General features: G+C 60.2%; 2 protein-coding genes across 3 annotated transcripts; both read right to left on the reverse strand.

Moving 5' to 3' along the window:
* Window positions 1-5: 5 nt before the first annotated feature.
* KCNK7 (potassium two pore domain channel subfamily K member 7) lies at window positions 6-3,581 on the reverse strand. Of its 2 annotated transcripts, none has more exons than XM_082748544.1 (3): window positions 2,913-3,581; window positions 806-1,204; window positions 6-108 (listed from the first exon to the last, which is right to left on the reverse strand). In XM_082748544.1, exons 1-3 carry the CDS (start codon window positions 3,436-3,438, stop codon window positions 104-106), a joined length of 930 nt encoding a protein of 309 aa, XP_082604670.1. In that variant the 5' UTR covers window positions 3,439-3,581; the 3' UTR covers window positions 6-103. The 2 variants fall into 2 exon arrangements, with proteins under 2 accessions (XP_082604670.1, XP_082604669.1); XM_082748543.1 differs by lacking the exon at window positions 6-108 and adding an exon at window positions 207-550 and having other exon boundaries at window positions 2,913-3,574.
* A 928-nt stretch (window positions 3,582-4,509) lies between these two features.
* On the reverse strand, window positions 4,510-18,104 carry MAP3K11 (mitogen-activated protein kinase kinase kinase 11). Its single transcript, XM_082748474.1, has 10 exons — window positions 17,362-18,104; window positions 12,853-13,033; window positions 12,508-12,656; window positions 12,232-12,407; window positions 11,886-12,129; window positions 11,268-11,381; window positions 10,641-10,776; window positions 10,467-10,558; window positions 5,885-6,301; window positions 4,510-5,376 (listed from the first exon to the last, which is right to left on the reverse strand). The coding sequence occupies exons 1-10, from the start codon at window positions 18,101-18,103 to the stop codon at window positions 5,039-5,041; spliced, it is 2,589 nt and encodes an 862-aa protein (XP_082604600.1). The 5' UTR covers window position 18,104; the 3' UTR covers window positions 4,510-5,038.
* Window positions 18,105-19,529: the final 1,425 nt, after the last annotated feature.

A 19,529-nucleotide genomic window follows, 5' to 3' on the forward strand; every position in this document is an offset into this window, starting at 1 on the left:
ACGGAAGGGGGTGGGGCTGAGGCCGATAAGGTCGTCTGGGATCCCGAGTGGGGCCCGTGCGGGCTTGGAGGTTCCAAGAAGCAGCCGAGGGCCTGCTGGGGCTTCACCCTGAAAGGATGGTGCGGTTTCAGGATGATGGGGTTTGGGTCGTGGGTCGTTGATCGCTTTAGGAGGCCCATTGAAAGAAGAGACGAAAACAGTCAGGGTTATTGGCCCCGCTTTTTAAAATGCACTATTGCCTGAGGGCCTGACAGTCATTTCCCCCCCCTCCCCTCCCCTCTCTGGAGGCTTCCTCTGGAGGCTTGTCCACCTGGAAGGAGCTCAACTCCATCACCTGACCCCGGTCAGCAAGTCGGGGCCTGTTCTGGGGCTGCAGCCGAGGGTGCCAGGGTGCTCAGAGCCAGGTCATCCTGGCCCAGGATGCCACCTTGGTCTTCAGCGGTCATCGGGCCACTGGACCCAAAGAACTTGACCAGGGCACGGGCCTGTGGCAGCTCTGAGAAGGTCTCCACAACGAGCAGCATGGCCAAGAGCCCGAGGAGCAAGTAACCTGGGGAGGAGAGGTGGGCTAGGGCAGCTCCCTGCTCCCCTGCCAGGCAGGTGACCCGCCACGCCTGGCACCTGGTGCCGCTCACAGTCTTCTGAACGCAGCCATCAGGGTTCTTCCAAACACAACCCGCACCCCGCACCCTACGTAGGGCCTTCACCTGTGCCGTTTAGCCTCCCCAGCACTTTATGGGAGTCCTGGTCCCAGCTCCTCGTCCCTCATCTCCTTTCCCTCCCACTCCGTGGCAGCTGGACTCACCAAGAAGGGCCAGCTGGCCAAGGTGGTAGAGCACAGGGTGTAGGCCACGGCCACGGCCTGGCAGCAGGTCCCCCAGGCCGATGGTGCTGAGTGAGCCGAAGCAGAAGTAGACGGCTTCCAGCAGGCTGCAGTCACCCTGCAGACCCCACAGCACCAGGGCCGGAAGCAGCACGAAGATCGCGGCCACCAGCAGGCCCCATCCAGCCGCCTGCAGCAACGCTGCCCTGGCCGGGGCCAGCTGCCACCGGCTGGCTCCCCAGGCCCCCAGGCGACAGAGCAGGGGCATCAGGCAGCGGCGCAGGGTGGCCAGGAGCACGAGGGAGGCTGGCAGCCCAAGGGCTGCATAGACCATGCAGAAAGCCTTTCCGTCAGCCGACAGTGGGGCCAGGTAGCCATAGCCTGGAAAGGAGCAAGGCTGTGGGCAATGAACCTGCGAGAGGGATGCTAGTGTCCCCCAACCAGGCGTCCGGCAGAAGGCTGCCCTCTGGTGGCCGAGATGATGGGAACTGTTCTGGCCCGGGCTCTACCTGGCTTTTTTGCTCCTCATTCGCTGGGGGTCTTAGGCAAGTCTCTTAACCTCCCTGGCCGCTCTTCTCAGTTGGTTGTGTCCGACTCTTGATTTTGGCTAGGTCAAAATCTCAGGGTCATGAAATCAACCCCCCGTGGGGCTCTGCACTGAGCCTGGAGCCTGCTTAAGACTCTCTCCCTCTTGGGGCGCCTGGGTGGCTCAGTGGGTTAAAGCCTCTGCCTTCGGCTCAGGTCATGATCCCAGGGTCCTGGAATAGAGCCCCGCATCGCATCGGGCTCTCTGCTTGGCGGGGAGCCTGCTTCCCTTCCTCTCTCTCTCTCTGCCTACCTCTCTGCCTACTTGTGATCTTTGTCAAATAAATAAATAAAATCTTAAAAAAAAAAAAAGATTCTCTCCCTCTCCCTCTGGGCACCGTCCCCCCCACCCCCCACTCTCTAATAAATAGATACATAAATAAACAAACCTCTCTGGCCACTCTTTTCTGGAAAATGTAGGAATTAGAAGAGGCAGTCACCTTAGGCCTCTTGTAGCTGGGACAGTTCTGAGAACTGCTGTCCTGTCCCAGGGGAGGCTGAGTGTTCTCAGATTCCTCAGCTCTGCCCTTGACCGATACAATACTTGCAAATCCACTAGAAAGAATGGTACCCGCTGTTTCACCTCCTGAAGGAGTACTGAGACATCCCGTGTGCTAGGCCTTGTTCTAGCATCTGAGTCTGTCCGGGCCCCGCTTTGTTGTGCTGGGAGACAGGCAGGTGCTGCAAAAAGAGGCAGCGTGCCCGAGAGGGCATTCCAGCCTGGAAAAGTATGTGCAGATTTAGGGCGAGGTGGGAGAGCAGGCAGTGCTGGGAGAACAGGACCGGCTAGTCCTGCCAAGGTGGTAAACTCGAGTGCCTGGAGGAGCCCGAGGGGAGACAAGAGGGAGTGGTGGGGACTGTGCTGGCCTGGGGAGGACACGCTCTGCCCCAAAGGGCAGGCCTCTTCCAGACAAAATGGAACCCCTCACAGGGATTCTGGCCCAATGCAAAGAGGTTTCCTGATTGGTCACAAGAACCAGACAATATAGACCTTCATTCAAAAGACATTTAAACACTTTCCAGGATGAAAAACCTGCAGGGCTGGTGGGGGGTGTCCCATTCCTTTATTTCTCTGGGCCTTTGCACATGCTGTTCCCTCTGCCAGGAATTTCTTCCTCCCTCATCTCCGTGCCATCTTGCCATGGCTAACATCTCAGCAGGACTTCCTCCCCTGGACACTCGCTTCTCAGTCGGTGGCCTAATCTGTATCCGGGGTTCACTCCATTTTCCTCCACCCAAGAATTCACCCCACAATACCTGTCCCCTCCCTTTGTCTCAGGCCCTGGGGTCTGGTCTTAGGGGGTGTCAGGGGGTGTGGCTGACGACACACCCCACCTGGCAGCTGAAGTGGAGGCACCAGTTGGGGTGTTGGTGTGGGAAGCGCCAGCTGTGACATCACGCCTTGTCAGGCCTGGGCTCTGGCTAACCTTTGGGGGCTGGGAGAAGGGCTACACCCCCAGGGTCCCCAGGAGTCCCCTCTTGCCCGGCCGCCTGGCACCCTTACCCGTGGTGGTGAGGATGCTGGCAGTGAAGAGCAAGGCCGAGGGCAGGTCCCAGTTCCCGGCCTCTGAGCCATTGCCCAGGCTGGAGACCCCGTGGACCTGGGCTGCCAGAGCGGTGCCCAGCAGCTCCTCCAGGGCCCCGGGGGGCAGGCAGGCCCCATACTCCGCCTGGAAAGTGGCCAGCTCGGCTCTGAGCTTGGCCTGGAGCTGGAGCGCTGGAGGCCCTTCCAGGGCCTGAAACACCACAGCCCCAATCCCCAGGGCCAGCAGGTGGGCCACCACCAGTAGTGGGAATCGGGCCCAGGGCCTCAGAGCCCCCATGGTGAGCCGCCCGGGGTTGGAGGTGCTGTGGCAGCCAGGGCTGTGACAACCGCAGGCACCTGGGAGGGGCTGGGCAGGGTGGGGCCGGGAGGAGGCGCCGGGGCGTGGGTGGCTGGAGGGACGCCGGGGACTGGGAAGCCAGGGAGATGTGAACAAGCTTGGAGGCGATCGAGGTCCATTGTCCCTGTTTCTGGGCCCAGACATCATTTGCCCAATTCCCCGCAGCTGGGGAGATGCGGGTGTGGAGCCGCAGGGGGAGGCCTGGAGAGCGAGCGGCTGGCTCAGGCCCCATGGTGGAGGCCCCTTCGAGCTCGCTCAGCCACACACACTCCGTTCACCCACTCGGCAAGCGCTTCGGTCCGGAGGACACCAGAGAAGAGGATGGACCCAGGTCCCTTCCCTCCTGGTGTTGCCACCAGAAACCCGTTAGCAAGGAAATGTGCTAACTTCACATGGTCATATGTGTCCTGAAGGTTTTGGGGGGGGTGCCCTGGGGAGGGCTCCTGGAGAAGTGAAGAGTGACATTGCCTCTGAGGAACAGGAGAGGCCAGCCAGGCAGGGTGGGAGAGAGCTAGGGACTGGCTGGGGGGGATGGGGGTGAAGACACAAGGCCTGGAGGACAGTAGCAGCCCGGGGAGGCCGACGGGGGTTACGGCAGGTGTCCTGCGAGGCGGAGGGGAGAGGAGGAGCAGGATTTGGGATGGGGCAGGGTGGTGAGTGGAGCCGAGGATGCCCAGTGGCCTCTGGACAGATGTTCACCCACGTCCATTCTGAGTCCTCCCTGAGAACCCCCCATGCTCCGAGGTCCTGTTCCACAGAACAAGGGACCTGGCGGGCCTGGCTGCTGGGAAGTGGCGAGGGGGAGCCTAAGCTACCGCTCCCCAGAACCGCAGAGGGGGCCTGCCCCGGGGCTTGGCATGGGGGTGGCCGCCCACAGAGCCCTGGAGCAGTAAGAGTGTGGGGGGCCCTCTGCCAGGGCGGGTTCCTCCTCCGGGCGCCAGACCACGGTATAGACAAACCCAGGACAAACCCTCAGGATGCTGCCCGGAGGGCTCTAGGCACCCGCCCCAACCCCCAGCTCGGCAAGCTGCCGAGGATGAGCAGGAAAGGCCTGCAGAAAGTGGGGTCCGAGGACGGTCTGGATCGCCTGACTGAGGCCCGTGGACTGGACCCCAGCCAAGGCCCAGGCCGACTGCCCATTGCGCTGGGGGCATGGTCACCAGGTTTGAGTGACGGGTTGGAGCCCCCGGTTACCTCCAGAAAGGTGACAGGCTAGGCTTGGGGAGACAGCTTGGGGAGTTTATTTGGCTTCATTGGATCCCGAGGCCGAGGCCCCAACCCTGGCCGGGGCAGTAGGAAGGCACCGAGAGAGTCCCGGCCCCAGAAAACCCCCAGGGTGGGGTGGGGTGGGGTTCCAGGCACCAAGCCCTGGGGCAGGGGCCACAGTAGCAGGGCTTTGTCAAAAGTGCTGGTGACGGCTGAGGCTGGCCCCTCTCCCTGGCCCTACCCCTCTTTCCTGTGCCACCCCTGGGGGCAATTCCCTGAGACAGGCTCTGGTCCTCCCAACCAGCTGGGTACAGTGTTGGGCCCCAATGGGGCAGGTAAGTTGGGGGACCCACAGGTTTTGGGGTGTGGGGGGGGGTGGGCCCCCCATCCAGTGTGAAGGCTTCCTGTGCAGTGTAGTGTTCCTGACCCCCAGAGAGGTCCCTGGGGGAAACCGAGGCAGCTGCAGAGGCTTGCCCAGCTCCAGTGTACACTGTGGCTCTTCTAGGGCCGCTGGAGCCCAGGCGGGGGCAGCCTGGCCCACTCAAGGCCCTGCCTCAGGCGCCCACGGGGCCTGGGCGCCTATGTCTTTGGTCTGTGCCCTGCAGTCCTGAGGGCCTCCCCGGAAGGGGTTGGCAGGTGGAGAGTCCCAGAAGGGGTCCGAGTCTGGGAACAAGGTCCAGGGTGCCCGGCGAGGCGCAGGCTGGGGTGAGGACAAAGGCGAAGGCCGGGGCCCGGCTGACACAAAGCTCCAAGGGTCGATGCGGCTGCGAAGGGGTGAGGGCCGAGGTCGGCTGATGAGGCCCAGGGGCGGTGAGCGTGGGGTGCCTGGGGTGCCAGGAGCCGAGCGGGATATTCCCGGCGGGGGTGAGACGGTACTTCCTGGGAGTGGGAGGAAGAGGCATGGGGTCAGGTGGGGGTTTGCCCATCTGCACAGGGAGCTGCTTGACTCCGGACGTCCACCTCTGCGGTGTTCAGAACAAGATCTCTGTGACAGCCTGGCCTGGGCTCGGATCCCAGCTCTGCCATTTACCTCTGGGAGCCTTGAGTCCCTTGATCTCTCTGTGCCCTGAGCTTCCTCACCTAGAGCCTGGGTATGACCTGAGCGCCTTGCTCAAAGGGTGGGCAGGTGGTTAAGTGAGACAATCGCCCTACGTGGCGGGGCAGCGGGAGGAACAGAACCTGGAGCAAGTGAGCAACCAGTAGGCGGAGCTCTCCTCCCCTCCAGATGATCATTCCTATTATCTCACAACCCGCCTGGCCCGCCGCACCCCATCCCTGCAACTGGGTGGCTGAACTTAGAACTCAGTTCCCTCCAGGCAGCCCCCAGCCTCACCGCCCTGTGGGTCCCCCCCCACCCCGCAATCAGGCCTGCTTGGGAGCTACTCACCACGCCTCTCTTCGTCGTGCCGCCGGGGGCTCTTGGCGGACAGCTGGCCCACAGGGACCCCCAGCTCCAGCAGCAGGGGTGCAGGGGCGGGTGGGCCGGGGGCCTCCGGGGTCAGCAGGGAGGCGGGGACGTCGAGCGTCTTGGGGGAGAAGCGGATGGGCTGGGAGGGGGGCGGCTCGGCGGGGGACACGGTGGGCAGCGCGCGGGGCGTCGGCGGCGGGGTCTCCCCGCGCTCGCGGCCTGGTCCCCCCGGCGGCGGAGTTTGCAGGTCGCGGCCCAGGCCCAGGGAGGCGAGCAGGGCGGTGCCGCGCAGCAGTGCGCGCTGGATCAGCTTGGGCGTCCCGGAGCCGCTGCCCCGCTCCACCGGGCCTGTTCGTCGCGGCTCCTCGGGCTCCGGGCTGGGCCGCTGGGGGTTACCTGGCAGCGGGGGCGAGCACACATTAGGCGGTCTTTGGGCAGGGGTCACGAGGACCCCTGAGTGGCCCTGGAACAAGGACCGAGTTCTGCTCCTCACCAGCATCTTCCCGGACTCCCATTACTCCCCCACTCAGTTCCTGCCCACCCACGGGGACTCCCCCCCAATCCCAAGCCGACTTCGGTGGCCTTAGTGTCCAGCCAGGGGCATCTGCAGGGCTCCTGAGCCCTGGGTCCACCTCCTTCTTGTCTGGTCAGGCCCGCTTGTTTTGCCCACCTCCCCCCTACTCGATCAATAGCTTGTACGGGGCACACAGGCCAGTTCCAACGTACACAACAGCACCGAGAGGCATGTGTCACTGTCCCTCTCCTAGAAACGAGGAAACTGAGACTCAGAGTGGTTAGTGCCAGGCTCGAGCTGACTGATTTAGGGGCATATGTTATCCGATCCTCATGCAGGGGTTCCAGGCTCAGAAAGGTTAAGGGTGTGTCTAAGGCTGCACAGCCAGCCAGGGAGGGCTGGAGATGGCCGCACTCCAGGTGGAGGCAACAGAGCCTTCACTCTCCACCACTTCCCACCCAGACTCTGCTCCGGATTTCAGGACATTGGTGTCCTGCCTATGGGCCTAAGGTTGACCTGACTCCGTTCTAGACCACCAGGGGCGACGCTGGGGAACCACACATTAAGAAGGTAGTGGTGGTAGGTCCTTTGGTCCTGTGATGACCTCCCACAAAGCCCAATTTTGTTAAGTCCTCTTTGGCACTAGAACTTGCCATGGCTCTCCATTACCACTAACATAAAGTCCAAGCCCCTTGGCTGGGCTTTCAAAGCCTTCTCGCACTCTGCCCACCTTGCGCCCGGCCTGGAGCAGGACATGGGGCTGGGTATCCAGAGGAAGAAATGCAATGCTGGGGAAATTGAGCTTTTACTAGCAGGAACTCAGTTCGGGCTCCCTTTTCTCAGCTACAGCCCTTACCCAGGCTCTGACCCATCCTCGCGCCCCCACCCCAGGTCCCTGCCTTCTAAAATGCAAATTGGCCAAATTCATTCTCATTTCTGGCCCTTCCTGAACTGGCTCCCGCCAGCTTTTCTGGCTTCACCCACCCATTCACTCAACCAACATCTGCTGGGACTAGGCTGGGCCCCACAGACCCAGGGGATGAAGGCCTGGCTCTCACCTGCTGCCTGAGACCTGTAACTCCCAGGCTGTCAACTCCCCTCCGGGTCCCAGCCGGGCTTCCTCTCCCCTGGGTGTGGAAAACCTGGCGCCTGCACACACACTGTTCCCTCTGCCCAGCACACCTTTTCTGCCTCGCCTTTCTGTGATCCCTTATTCACCATTTAAGACCTAGGTGAAGGGTCCCCTCCTCTGTGAAACCCTGATATGTTAATTACAACAAGAAATATACATTGGGTCTTCATCTCATTTTTGGCACAGAACTCCTGAAACTCCCAGCTCTTCCTAAAGGATTGGATCACAGAAGCAAAAGGTGCATTTCTGCTCTTCCTAACCAGGGAAGGGTTTAATCACATTTAAGTTCAGGTTAGTGAGGTCACTTCTGGAAAGCTCATCAGGAAGAGGGTCTGGTTGCTGGCAGCACGGACCACGGGACTAGAGAGCTGGAGGCTGAGGTCTATCACCAACAGCCAATGGTTAAATCAACTGATCACATTCACATAATGAAGGCTCCATTAAAACCCTAGCCAAAGGGTTCCGAGAGCGTCTAGGTCAGCCAGCACCTGGAGGAGCTACGAGTGGCGCCCGCAGAGAGGGTACCGAAGCCCCAAGCCCCCTCCCACATGCCTTGCCCTACGCATCTCTTCCCTCTGGCTGTTCTCGAGCGATGTCCTTTATAATTAACTGGTAATCTAGTAAGTAAGCATTTTTTCTGAGCTCTTTGAGCCATTCTAGCAACTGATCAAAGGTGACAGGAACCACTGATTTAGAAGCAGCACAGGGGACAACCGGACTTGGCGGCTGGAGACCGAGGTGGGGCGGAGATGCGGGGTAGGGAGGGTTCTTGTGGGACAGAGCCCTTCATCTGGGGGCTAGCCTGTCAGAACTGACTGTGAACCACACATCTGGTGTCAGAAGTGGAGTGGGTGACACCTAGGGGAGAGCAAGGTTTTTTCTTGCTTCTAGAAGGCTTCCTGGAAGGCCCCCCACCACCACAGCGCTTATGGCTCTCATCAGTCCTGACACAGCCGCTTCCTGCTGCCTGTTGCTCTCACTTGTTTCTGAGCTGCCCCGACCGCCAGACTAGGCCCGCCCCCAAAATCACGGCAGGGCTGATTCCTAACGTGTTGATGACTGGCTCATAAAATGCACTGACATTTCCACTGATGGAAGAGTCCGTTCTCCTGCTCCCCTGCAACAGCCACACAAGCTGAGTGCTATGCTCCCACTCTGCAGGTGAAGGCACGGGCCGTTTATAAAATTAAGCAGAACAGGGGACAAACCTGTCTCACACCAGCACGAAGAATGAGACAGAGTTAAAGGGAGATGGAAGTCAGTCTGCAAAATGGAAAGCGTAAAGACATTCCTGCGGTCAATGGCCTGAGAAACAGAGGTTTCCAAGAGATACGTGCCTTGCTCGAGGTAATTCAGGAAGGGGTTCCTTGAATTTGCCTCTGAGCTTCCTAGCATGAGGAGGAGGCATCCCTGGGTTTAGGATAAGTACAACCATTTTCGACCCATGGATGCAGATGAAATCGTTTCCGTGAGACCTCACAGCAAGGACACACCATGTGGTCATTAGTGGCTCTAGGACAACATACTTTGTGTTGAACCTGAACCAGAACCCCTGGGACATGAGGATGAGAGGGGCTGTTCCATCAGTGTAGGCTGACTGTTCTACCAGCAGGCAACTCACTATAGCCCGTTCCCCAGTAGTGCGGCCCTTGCCTGGGCAATCTTACAGGGTTTTCTTCGATTCTCAGCCAGCCTTCCACCTCTGTGGGTGGCTGAGAGGTCAAGGTCATGTACTCTCCTGGACCCAAGATGGCCACTGGAGTGTGGACTTGTGCTCAGGGAACCAAGTGCTCGGCCAGCAGCTGGGCTGGGGTAGGGGAGCTCCTTCCAAATAAGGGGCAAGCTTGTGGAGGATGAGGTTCAGGCCCTTTTGTTCCTACTCCTGCTTGCTTGGGAAGGGCAGGCCCAGAGGGCTCTGCCGAGCATGGTAGGGGCAGCCTCAACCTAAACACCTGGGTTGATGGGACTTTAAGTTCTCTATTGGCCCTTCTAGCTTGGTACATTCAAGAGCAAGTGAATCCTAGCTTCCCCCTTGGCCTTCCAATGCTCCCTTCAGTCCCTGCAGTCCAGCCAGCCTGGGGCAGTGCAATTTCTGGAGCGGGGAATGGTGTGTCAGAGGACGGTCCAGGGTCCTGCCTCTAGAGTAAAATCTGGGTTCAAATCTCTCCTCTGCTGGGTACCCCACATCAAATCAAAGAACCTCTCTGCACCTCTCTGTACGTGCCCAGCCCTTTCTTCAGGTGAAAGCTTTTAAGGCTCTCAAATCCTAAGGCTTAGGATCCTCAAAAGCTGAGGGCTCTAGGTAGGGTTACTTTACCTCTCAGAGCCCCGATTTTCTCATCTCTCAAATGGCAAAAATAATAGCACGTCCCTCACTGGGTTGTTGCTCAGATGGAATGCCTGGTGCCCGTAACTGCCGCTGTCTTCACGGAGAAGAGAACAGCCCAGACCCAGACACAGTGAGAGCAGGCCCTGAATTCCCTCCCCCCCACCCCCCACCCCTGCTCAGCTTGCTTACCCTCTTCTCACCTACAGGATCCCCAGAAGGGACTCTGAGAAGCGCAGTGTGGCAGGCACCTGCCCGGCTCCCCTATGCACGGTCCCCTCTCTGGACCCAGCTTCCCTTGGGTCCCAGATGGGCAGTACCACTCTCTGTCTTCCTTCCCTCCCCGCAACCTGCCAAAGCCCGGCTGCTGCTACAGGGCCAGGACCGAGCTCTCTCACAGGCCAGGCCTGGACAAGAGGCCACACCCTGGGCCCCCGGAAGCCTGGGTTGCACCTGGCTCAGCTGTGGACCTACAGGGCAGATGCGAATCCTAGGAGCGGCCGGCCCTACAGTTAATTTCTTATAGTTCTCCCCATAGTACCCACAGGGGTGCAGCAAGAGTCTGCTGGGGATAGACAAAGCCACTCACCATTGAGCATTGGGGGTGTGGAAGGAGATCCCAAGGAGGACGAGTCATCTGAATCCAGGTACCACGTGGCTTCGTCCAAGCGGGACCTTCTCCTGGGGAGGGAAGTCGGGCTTCAGCAATCTTAGGACTATCGGGAGGCAGATGATGGTGGGGTGGGGACACTCAGGCACTCACCTCCCATTCTGGGCTTCCCCAGGCTTGGGGGAACTGGGACCCCAGGCCCAGCATGCTCGCCGTTCTCCATTGCTTGAGTCCTCCAGACGTCGGGGGGACTGGCGGCCCCATGCCTGGCCTGGTTCTGCGGGTTCCACTGTAGGAGGAGAACCAGGGAGTCTGAGCTGAGGCCAGGAGCCCCATCATGAGAGTCAGGCACCAGGGACACCTTCTTAGAGGATGGGGGATCAGGTTGGAGCCCATACTATTCCAAGGGTGGGCTTTGGGCCACAGAGAATCTGAAGAGAACTGAGACAGGGTGGGTGGGTTAGGGTCCTGGGGCTAGCACTCGGGTGGGGTATAGTTAGTTCACTGGGGCAATCTTGTCTGGGTTTGAATTCTGGCCCTGCCCCTCATTAGCTGTGTGACATTTGGCAAGTTACTTTTTCCTGCTTTTTTCATCTATGAAACGTAGAGAAAATGAATGCTGCCTGAGAACTCAGAGGTACCAGCCTAGTCAGACAGCGGAGGGAGCCTGGGTGCCAGCAGTCAGAGGAGGAGACAGTGGGTGGAACCCACCTCCTAAGATAAGGTTTGACAGAAGAGAAGGGGCCGTGGAGGGGTTTCACATGAGAAGAGGTTTCTTACACTGGATCGCCCGGAACCGGGGGAAGGTGGGCGAATCCCCAGCTCCGACCTCGAAGACGTTTCTCCTCCGGTCCAGGCCAGGTGAGGCCTGCACAGTGATGCGGTGTTTGAAGTCTGGGGTTGGGGGAAAAGCAGGGGAAAGGTTTGTGGTGAACAAGAGTCAGGATTCCAGCCCTCAGGGTCATCAGCCGGCTTCCAGGCCACGAAGGCAGTGCAGGGACCGGGCCTGGCACGGTAGCTGTGGGACTGGGGCCCGCATCACTGCCTTCCTGGCCCGTCAGACTCTCGGTAAGAAAAGCGGACGGCCTGGACGCCAGCATCCGAAGAAGCCAGACGCAGCCGGAGATTCCCGGGAGGGGACGTGCCAAGTCCCCTAGGCCTTACCGGAACTTTCATGAGCCCCGCCCCTCCGCGGGGGCAGCCACTCCCCGGCCGCCATGCAAATATTTCCGCCAGAACCCGCCCCCACACGAAAACAGCGCTCCCGGCCCCACCCCTTCCAGCCCTCGGCTCACAGGTCCACCCACCAACTTCCCCGACCAATCCCAGTATGGCCAGCACAAGCCTGACCCCGCCCTCCTCCGCTCACGCCGCCAATGGCTGGGCCCCGCCCCTTACCGAGGGGCATGCTGATGCGCTCGCCGCCGTCCCGCGCGCGGAGCTTGCTGCGCTTGAAGGTGCCGCGGCGGCGGCGAACGTGCGGCCGCTCGCGGTCCACCTGCTGCAACAGCAGCGTCAGCTCGCGCTCGAACACCTCCAGCTCCCACTGAGCCAGCAGGTGCTCCCGCCGCCGCAGCTGCTCCGCCTGTGACCGCTGCTCACGCGCAGCCCGGGTCAGCTCCTCCTCGCGGCTCAGAAGTTCCTGTGCCAGGGACAGTGAAGGCAGTGGCATCAGCCCGGTACAGACTCTGCCCCAAGAAGACCGGGGAGGCACTTCCTTTCCTTTTCCAATCGGGACCTCTACCTTTTCCTTGGCCCGCAGCTCGTCGAAGAGGCCTTGGATCTCGCGCTTCCAGCCTTCCTGCATGGAATGGAAGGAGTCCCGCGGCATTTCCCGCAGGACTTGCGCCTCCAGCGCCTCCAGCTGCTGCAGGATGGAGGCAAAGTCGGGCCTGCGGTGGGGGTCCTGCGCCCAGCAGTCTGGGGACACGGAGCGGAGGGGGCACAGAGTGAGAAGGGGTCTGTGGGGGGATGTGTTTTGTGCCAAGGAGCTCTGCCTCTCCCCCTCCAGTCCCCTTACCTGCCATGAGCTGAGCGAAGGGCTCAGGGCAGGTGGACGGGATGGGCAGCGTAAGCTTGTTGACGGCTACTCCGTAGGCTACAGCAAGGCAGTCGATACCACGGTAGGGCACCTCCCCAGTCAGCAGCTCCCACAGCAGCACCCCAAAACTGTGGGCAAGACAAAGGGTCTGTGTTCCCTCCACTACTTACTCAATGCCATTTCACCCCAAAGCAATGAGGAGCCAAATGATTTGAGTTCCCTCCCCCAGGGGTCTGCCTTTCTGCCCAGCCCTCGATTTCCATACCCCCCTTGGCCCTCCTCAGCCCCACAGATGGCCTTGTCCAGGCTGCAGCCAGGCCTCACCTCCAGACATCGCTGCCCTTAGAGAAGGTGGAGGCCTTGATAACTTCAGGAGCCATCCAGGCGTAGGTGCCTGCTGCACTCATTTGTGTGGTTTTGTGCCACTCCCGGGCCAGGCCGAAGTCAGTGATCTTTAAGGTCTTGTGGTCCATGTCATCGCCTTCAATGGGCTGCAGCAGCAGAACTGGGGAAGAGGGGGCAGGACTGTGGGTACTCCATGTTCAGATCGTGGGGTCAAGGGAGGAGCTAGAAGCAAACCATCATCTGACAGACATGCTGGCTAAATACTGGGAGCAAAGAGGTGATCTTGCTCTGGACGGTTGAGGTAGAATCAGACAAAAGTAGCCATATTGGGAAACGTGGTTGGAGGGGCTCCTTGAGGCCAGGCTTTTATGCTCAGCTCTAGCACTCCCAAAACAGCCTCTGAGGCACACATCATCACCCCCATTTTACAGAAAAGGAAACGGGGCAGAGAAATGACTTGCTGAGATCATATGCAAATAAAGAACAGATTTCAACCCCATCTGTGTGGTTCTAAAGCTGGTGTTCATTGCATAGAAACCCCTGTGTCTTGTCATGTTGCTGAGGCAGGAATGTGAATTAGGACCTCCCTTGGGATGGGGAGCAAGAGGGAACCCCTTGGTGAGAAAGGAAACCCAGTACACCCCAGTGCCCATACCCCCTCATGGCTGGAACAGCCCCGCCCAGATGAGAGCCTCCAACCAAAGATGTCTGCCGCTGCAGAGCTGGATGTGAAGAACAGGGGGGTTCGAGAAGCGAAGGTTCTCGGCCAGAAAAGGAGGAGCTTGGGACAAATGTGGGAGTGGATGGTCAGATCCGACAGGGGCTTGTGGAGCTGACCCAAGGGGGCCTTGTATACAGAGGAGAAGCAGCAGCTTGCAAATCTCATCAGGACAAACATGGCTCAAATGAGAGAAGGTTTTGAGGAACAGAAAGACGATAAAGTCATAGCATCATCAAGGGTTTGAAAAGGCCTCTCCCTTTCCTGGTTAATGAAGAGAAGCGACATCCAAACCAACTACCTTTCTGAACATATGTCATTTCAGGGCGCACATACCTCTCAGCTCTCCTGGCCAGGGTGACGGCACTACTCTGGGGCAGCTTAGGGTAAGGGGCAGAGGGGTGGGGCAGAGGGGATGGGCACCTAACCCAGCCTGGTGAAAGGGAGGACTTCTCAGAGGAGGTGGCGGGACCAGGGGTAAAGCCCTAACTCCCGATCCCAGAACTTGGTCACTGGCCAAGTTCTCTGGGCCTTGTGGGGACACCTGGCCCTTCTGTCACCCCTCCCTTCTGTCTTTGATCCTGGGGCCTCTGCCTGCTTGTGCCGTTTCCTTAGGGCCTCCCCTAGCCTCAGCCTTTTCAGTGTCAGTGGTCCTCAGAGCGTGGCCTCTCCTCAACCCCTACCCACTGTCCCCGGGCTGTCTTGGCTTCTCCTAAGTGCCCGCCGCCCCCTCCCCATGGGCCCTCCCACATTTGGAGCTCTGCGCCAGGAGCCGGTTCAGCTGTCCATCACTGCCCTATCTCATGTTCAAATGCCCTCCCGCCCCCACCTTTATCCACCCACCACGGGGCAAATCTCCCTGCAATTTCTCCTAATCCAGTGAATGGTTCTGCCATCCACCCTCTTCTCTTCTGGAGCCAGACTGGGGCTGAGTCCTGAACTATTCATAAAGCTACGGATAACAAAACCCACCAAAACCCACCTCGGAGGGTCGGCATAAGCATTTAACAAGTTCACTTTTTTTTTTTTTTAAGTAGGCTCCATGCCTGGTGTGGAGCCCAACCCAGGGCTTGAACTCACAACCCTGAGATCAGGACCTGAACTGAGATCAAGAGTCAGACACTCAACTGACTGAGCCCCACCAGCACCCCCAGCAAGATCGCACTTTCTAAATCCTTAGTACAGGGTGGGACGTCTAGTATGTGTGTCCTAAAGCTTGTCCGCTGTCCTAAAGATTAGTCGTCCACCATCTCCAGTCGGCCCTCCTCACTGTCCTCTGTTACCAGCATTCCCCGATTTGCAACAGCCTCTGGCCTGGGTGCTGGAGGCTCAGAACCGGACCATCTAGTAAACACTATACAGGTTCATTCCCGAGCAGAACCAGAACAGGGGGAGGGCAGGTGGCTGGAGCGGAACCAGCCGGAGGGTCTGCGTGTTGAGGCAGGAGAGGGACTCCGGTCTCCTCTGGTGACGGGATCCACCCATCCTCCTTAAGAGCCACCGGTCAGGCCTCTAGCCACTTGAACCTCACAGACCAGTGAAGCACTTTCCGCACCAACATCTCTGCCTAGGAGGCCAGCCTCCCCTTTTCCCTCACATAATCTGAGGCCCAGAGATAGGCAGCCTCTCATCCAAGCCTTGAGACTTCTTTGTCCTGGTGACCTGTCACCTCCCGCCCCCCAACTTGGCTTGACACCTTTGAATCCTTATCCTCATCTCCACATCCCCTTGAATTTGTCCCAACCCAAATAGCTCATTTGGCGCCTGATCTAGACCTTGGGGAAGGGGTAATCAGGGGCCACCTGGAGGAGAGGGGCCTGGAGATCCCAAGCTCAGTCCCCACGTGGGGCTTCCTGGCCTCTGGAAGGGCCCTGGCCTCCAGCCCCCTCTCCAGGCTGGCCTCTGTGGGGCTAGGGAGTGGCGTGCACAGCTCACACCTCTTCCGCTTCCCTCCATGGTCCCTACTTCTCCTTTCTGGGAGGCCTGGGCCAGGTCTCCAACTGGGGGGGAGTCCTTTGGGGGAGCACTGGGGGAGGTCAGACCCAGGCTGGGCTGGCTGGTTAGTCCTGTGACTCGTGGGCCTGTAGAATTCCCCCTCCACTCCCCGCCAGGCTTCCTCACAAGGCCCCCATTGTCCAGGAAAATCACGCCATTGTTTCCTGCCTGTGCCCCCCCAACCCAGGGACTCCCCCCACCATCCCGCAGACAGCACCCCAGGCCTAGGCCTGGGGTCTTCGAGGTGGGAGGCCGGGCTCAGGGAGGCTGAGGGCGCCTTCCCTGTCCTTCACCACCACCCAGACTCTGGGAGAGACATACAGGATGGGGGGGATGTAACCCCTGGCTCCTTCCTCTCCCACAGAACCCCCCCCCCACCCTTGGCTCTTTCCTCCCCTGCAGGCAGCTGGGCTGGGGAGGGAGCAGAGGCTGGAGCAGGGGCAGGAAGCCGGCTCAGGGGCAGCAGGAAACGCAGGAAGCAGTGGGGAGGGTGGGGAGCAGGGGCCTGGGCTATTGTTCCATTTTTTCTGGAAAGAAAACTGGAGGAAAAACAGAAGAAGGGAGTCCCCTCCCCCAAGGCCTTCGGGGAATCTCCCTTGGGTTGGCACAGGGAGTGGGGGTCCCTGGGGGGCTAGAGCCAGGGAGGGAGGCTGAGCAGTGCGAAGTGCCCCACTGGATGAGGGGAGTAGGGGGGTGGCCGGCAGGCCTCCCCAGACCCCTCCAGTCCTGGCAGGGACTCGGGTATTATTGGGTTCTGCCTTTCTCTCCCCACAAGTCACTGGTATACGGCCAGCCCAGGCCAGGCAGCCCAAAATCTCCATGCTCACTACCCCCCAGGAGCTGCCCATGTCTCTCAATAACCCATCAGCCCCAGCCCTGTGTCTCCACTACTGGGGGGCGGGGTATGTGGCGCTGGGCCCTGCCTCTTTGCCTTCGCTCTGGCCCAGGCCCTAACCAAAACATCCAGCTGGTGCCTCTCTGAACACGGCCTGCTTCTGGCCTGGTGTGAAGCTAGTCTCCTCCAGGAAGCCCTCTGAGCTTGTCACTTGTCTTGGACCCACGCTGGCCAGTGTGTTGGGCCTAAGATGGCTAGAGGTGGAGTACCTTACTGCTTAAATCTCCCTTAGCCCCACCACGCCCACCCCAAGTGCTAACTCTAGGTAAGGCCCTCTCGGCGATCCAGACCGCACACGTCTACCCTCACGGCTGCCGGCCCACCGCAGGGCAGGCAGCAGGTGCCAGGCCCCTCCAGCCCCTGGCGCCATTTCCCCTTCCTGGTCACTCCCTTTATCCAGAGTCCAAAAGTGAGGCTCTGAGTTGAAATAACCAGCTAAAGGTCATGTAGTTAGGGGTACGGGCAGGGCCAGAATTCCAGCCCTGTCCCCAGCCTTGACCACCAGGGGTGGGGAGCCGGGCAGGGGGGCTTTCCACTCCAAGATCTCTGTTCTGGAAGCACTTTCTACCCCCAGAGCACAGCATCAACAGCACATCCAGAGCTCCCATGGATGCCTACGACTCACCTGGGAGATCCCAATTTTCTAACCTGGCAGCTGGGAGCTGGGGCCAAGGACTCCTGAGGCTCAGGCGCGAAGGACTGTTTGGTGTCTGGGTCTCCGGCTTTGGGGCCGGTGTGGGCCCATGGCGCCCCGAGTCAACTGGGGCTCCCCTAGGACAAGAGCTCCAGCCTCTAGCAGACCCCCCAGGTGGCTCAGCTGAGAGCTGGCAGGTGTGTGCTTGGGCCATGCCGCCCTCCAACCATGCTCCCCGAAACTCACTGTTGTTGGACTTGAGGTCTCGGTGGATGACGGGCACCAGGGCCTCACAGTGCAGGTAGTGCATCCCGCGGGCTATCTGCACAGCCCAGTTGACTAGCACGTGTGGGGGCACACGCCGCCCGGCCAGGGCACGGCTGAGGGGCCCACCGGCCGCGTACTCCATCACCAAGCACAGGTTGGGCTCCTCCAGACACACGGCCTTGAGGGCAATGATGTTGGGGTGTGCCAGCATGGCGAAAAGCCGGGCCTCCTGGCGCACGCTCTCAGCTGTCACACTGATGTCCTCATCGGGGTCCTGGCGAGCCGCCTTCACGGCCACCAGCTCACCTCGCCAGCTGCCGCGGTAGACCTTGCCGAAGCCGCCGATGCCGATCACCTCCTCCAGCCGCAGCTCTTGGAAGCTAGCCACCTCGCAGGGGGGCGGGCCGCCGCCCCGAGACACATAGTTGGATGGAAAGATGCCCACCTGGCCGCCCACCTGGCCCGCCCACCAGCCCTCGTCGCCAGAGATGGCTGCATCCCGGGACAGCACCTCCACACGGTCGCCCTTCCTCAGGGCCAGTTCGTCCTGCCCATTGGGCTCGTAGTCAAACAGGGCTGTCCACACAGGGTTGGCATAAGCCGCTGTCTTCGGGGACCCCTCTGGCCAGACTCCGCTGCCGCCGCCCCCACCGCCTCCACCACCACTGCCATTCCACGACCCCAGCGGGCTCTTGAGGAAGAGGTTCTTCAAGGGCTCCATGGCTGGGAGCCGATATTGGGGCAAGCGGGGTACCTTCCCTGGGTGCCCCTGGTCCCCACCCCCGCTGGCGCCCGAGGCCCTAGTCCCGGAACCTGGGCATCCGGGCCCTGGCCCTCAGCCCCAGACCCAAACCTCTCTGGGGAGCCAGGAGTATTGACTCCCGGCCCCCCGCATCTCGGGCGTCTGGAGGGCCACCCAGGGCAGTGTGGTCAGGCTTTGGGGGTGGGACCCCGAGGCCTCCGGCGTCTCACCATGGCCAGCTTGGAGGGATCGGGAATGTCCCTCAGTCCCGGAACAGTCCTGGGAGGTTGGCTCCAGCACTCGCCCAGCGCAAGGTGGGGCCAGCAAGAAGGCAGCGCCTGGACTCCGTTGGGTCTTTTTGCGCACACGGGGTGGCTGGAGTGTCCCTAGTTGGGCCGAGCTGCGGCTTCCCAATCTGGCTCCCTCAGCCCGACGGCTCCAACCCCGTTCCCTTCTTCCTCCTCCCTTTGTACTTTGGCCCGGGGGCGGGAGGCAGAGGTGGAGGGTGGAGTTTCACTTTTTTCCGCTCTTCTCCCTCCTGCAGGAAACAGCATCAGATGACGCGGGCGGGTAGACTGCTCCCCTCCCAGAGGCTGCCGGCGCTGGTCCCGGCAGTTCCCGGTAGGCGGGCAATGAAGGGCAGGAGTGGATGGGTATCCCCAAATGCCCATCCCTGAAGGTTCAGGGTCAAGGTTGGTCTTTGCTAAGGACAGGCCGTCCCCTCTGCATCCGCATCAGCAAAATGAGGTAAAGAATCTGGCTTGGGAGTGAGTCTAGTCTTGGCTCCGAAGTTGCACGGCTGTGTGATTCATCTTCTCTTCCCCTCCTTCCCTTCATAGCTGACACAGGGACCAGAAGCTCCTTGGGTTGGGAGTGGGCAAGATTGGAATACGGAACTGGCTGAATCTCAAGCTTTAGGAACGGGTTGTCTAAGCCCATCCTCTTCCCCTCCCCTGGTAAATAATCCACTTCTTTCATGCCCCTTACCAAGTGGTTGGAAACCTGAGACTGTCGACCTGAACTTCGCCCAGTGGTTGGATTCAGAATGGCTAAGTCGCCGTCACAACCGCTGGATAGAACCCTCCACCCCCATTGCCTAGAGCCTGTCACTTTAAGAAAAGCGACGTTATCCTATTTCTATTATTCAGGCCTGTTCTGGAGGGTTGCTTTCTACACGCTAAGTCTGAGCTCTGACCCGGAAGTAGAGGCAGATCGGGGCGAGAGTGCAGATTTGAGGTCCAGCACTAAAAGGGGCGGGCCGAAAGGGGCGTGCTTTGGTGGAGAACTGTCGCAGTAGCCCTGGGAAGTCCACGCCTCCAACCTCTTCCCGCCTCCTGTAACTCACTGGGAGAGTTTTGTGCCAATTAATTCCGCCATTACCCAGTGGCCACTCAACTATCCCTTC

Source organism: Mustela nivalis, assembly GCF_964662115.1.
Source record: "Mustela nivalis genome assembly, chromosome: 9".
NCBI classification, from domain to species: domain Eukaryota; kingdom Metazoa; phylum Chordata; class Mammalia; order Carnivora; family Mustelidae; genus Mustela; species Mustela nivalis.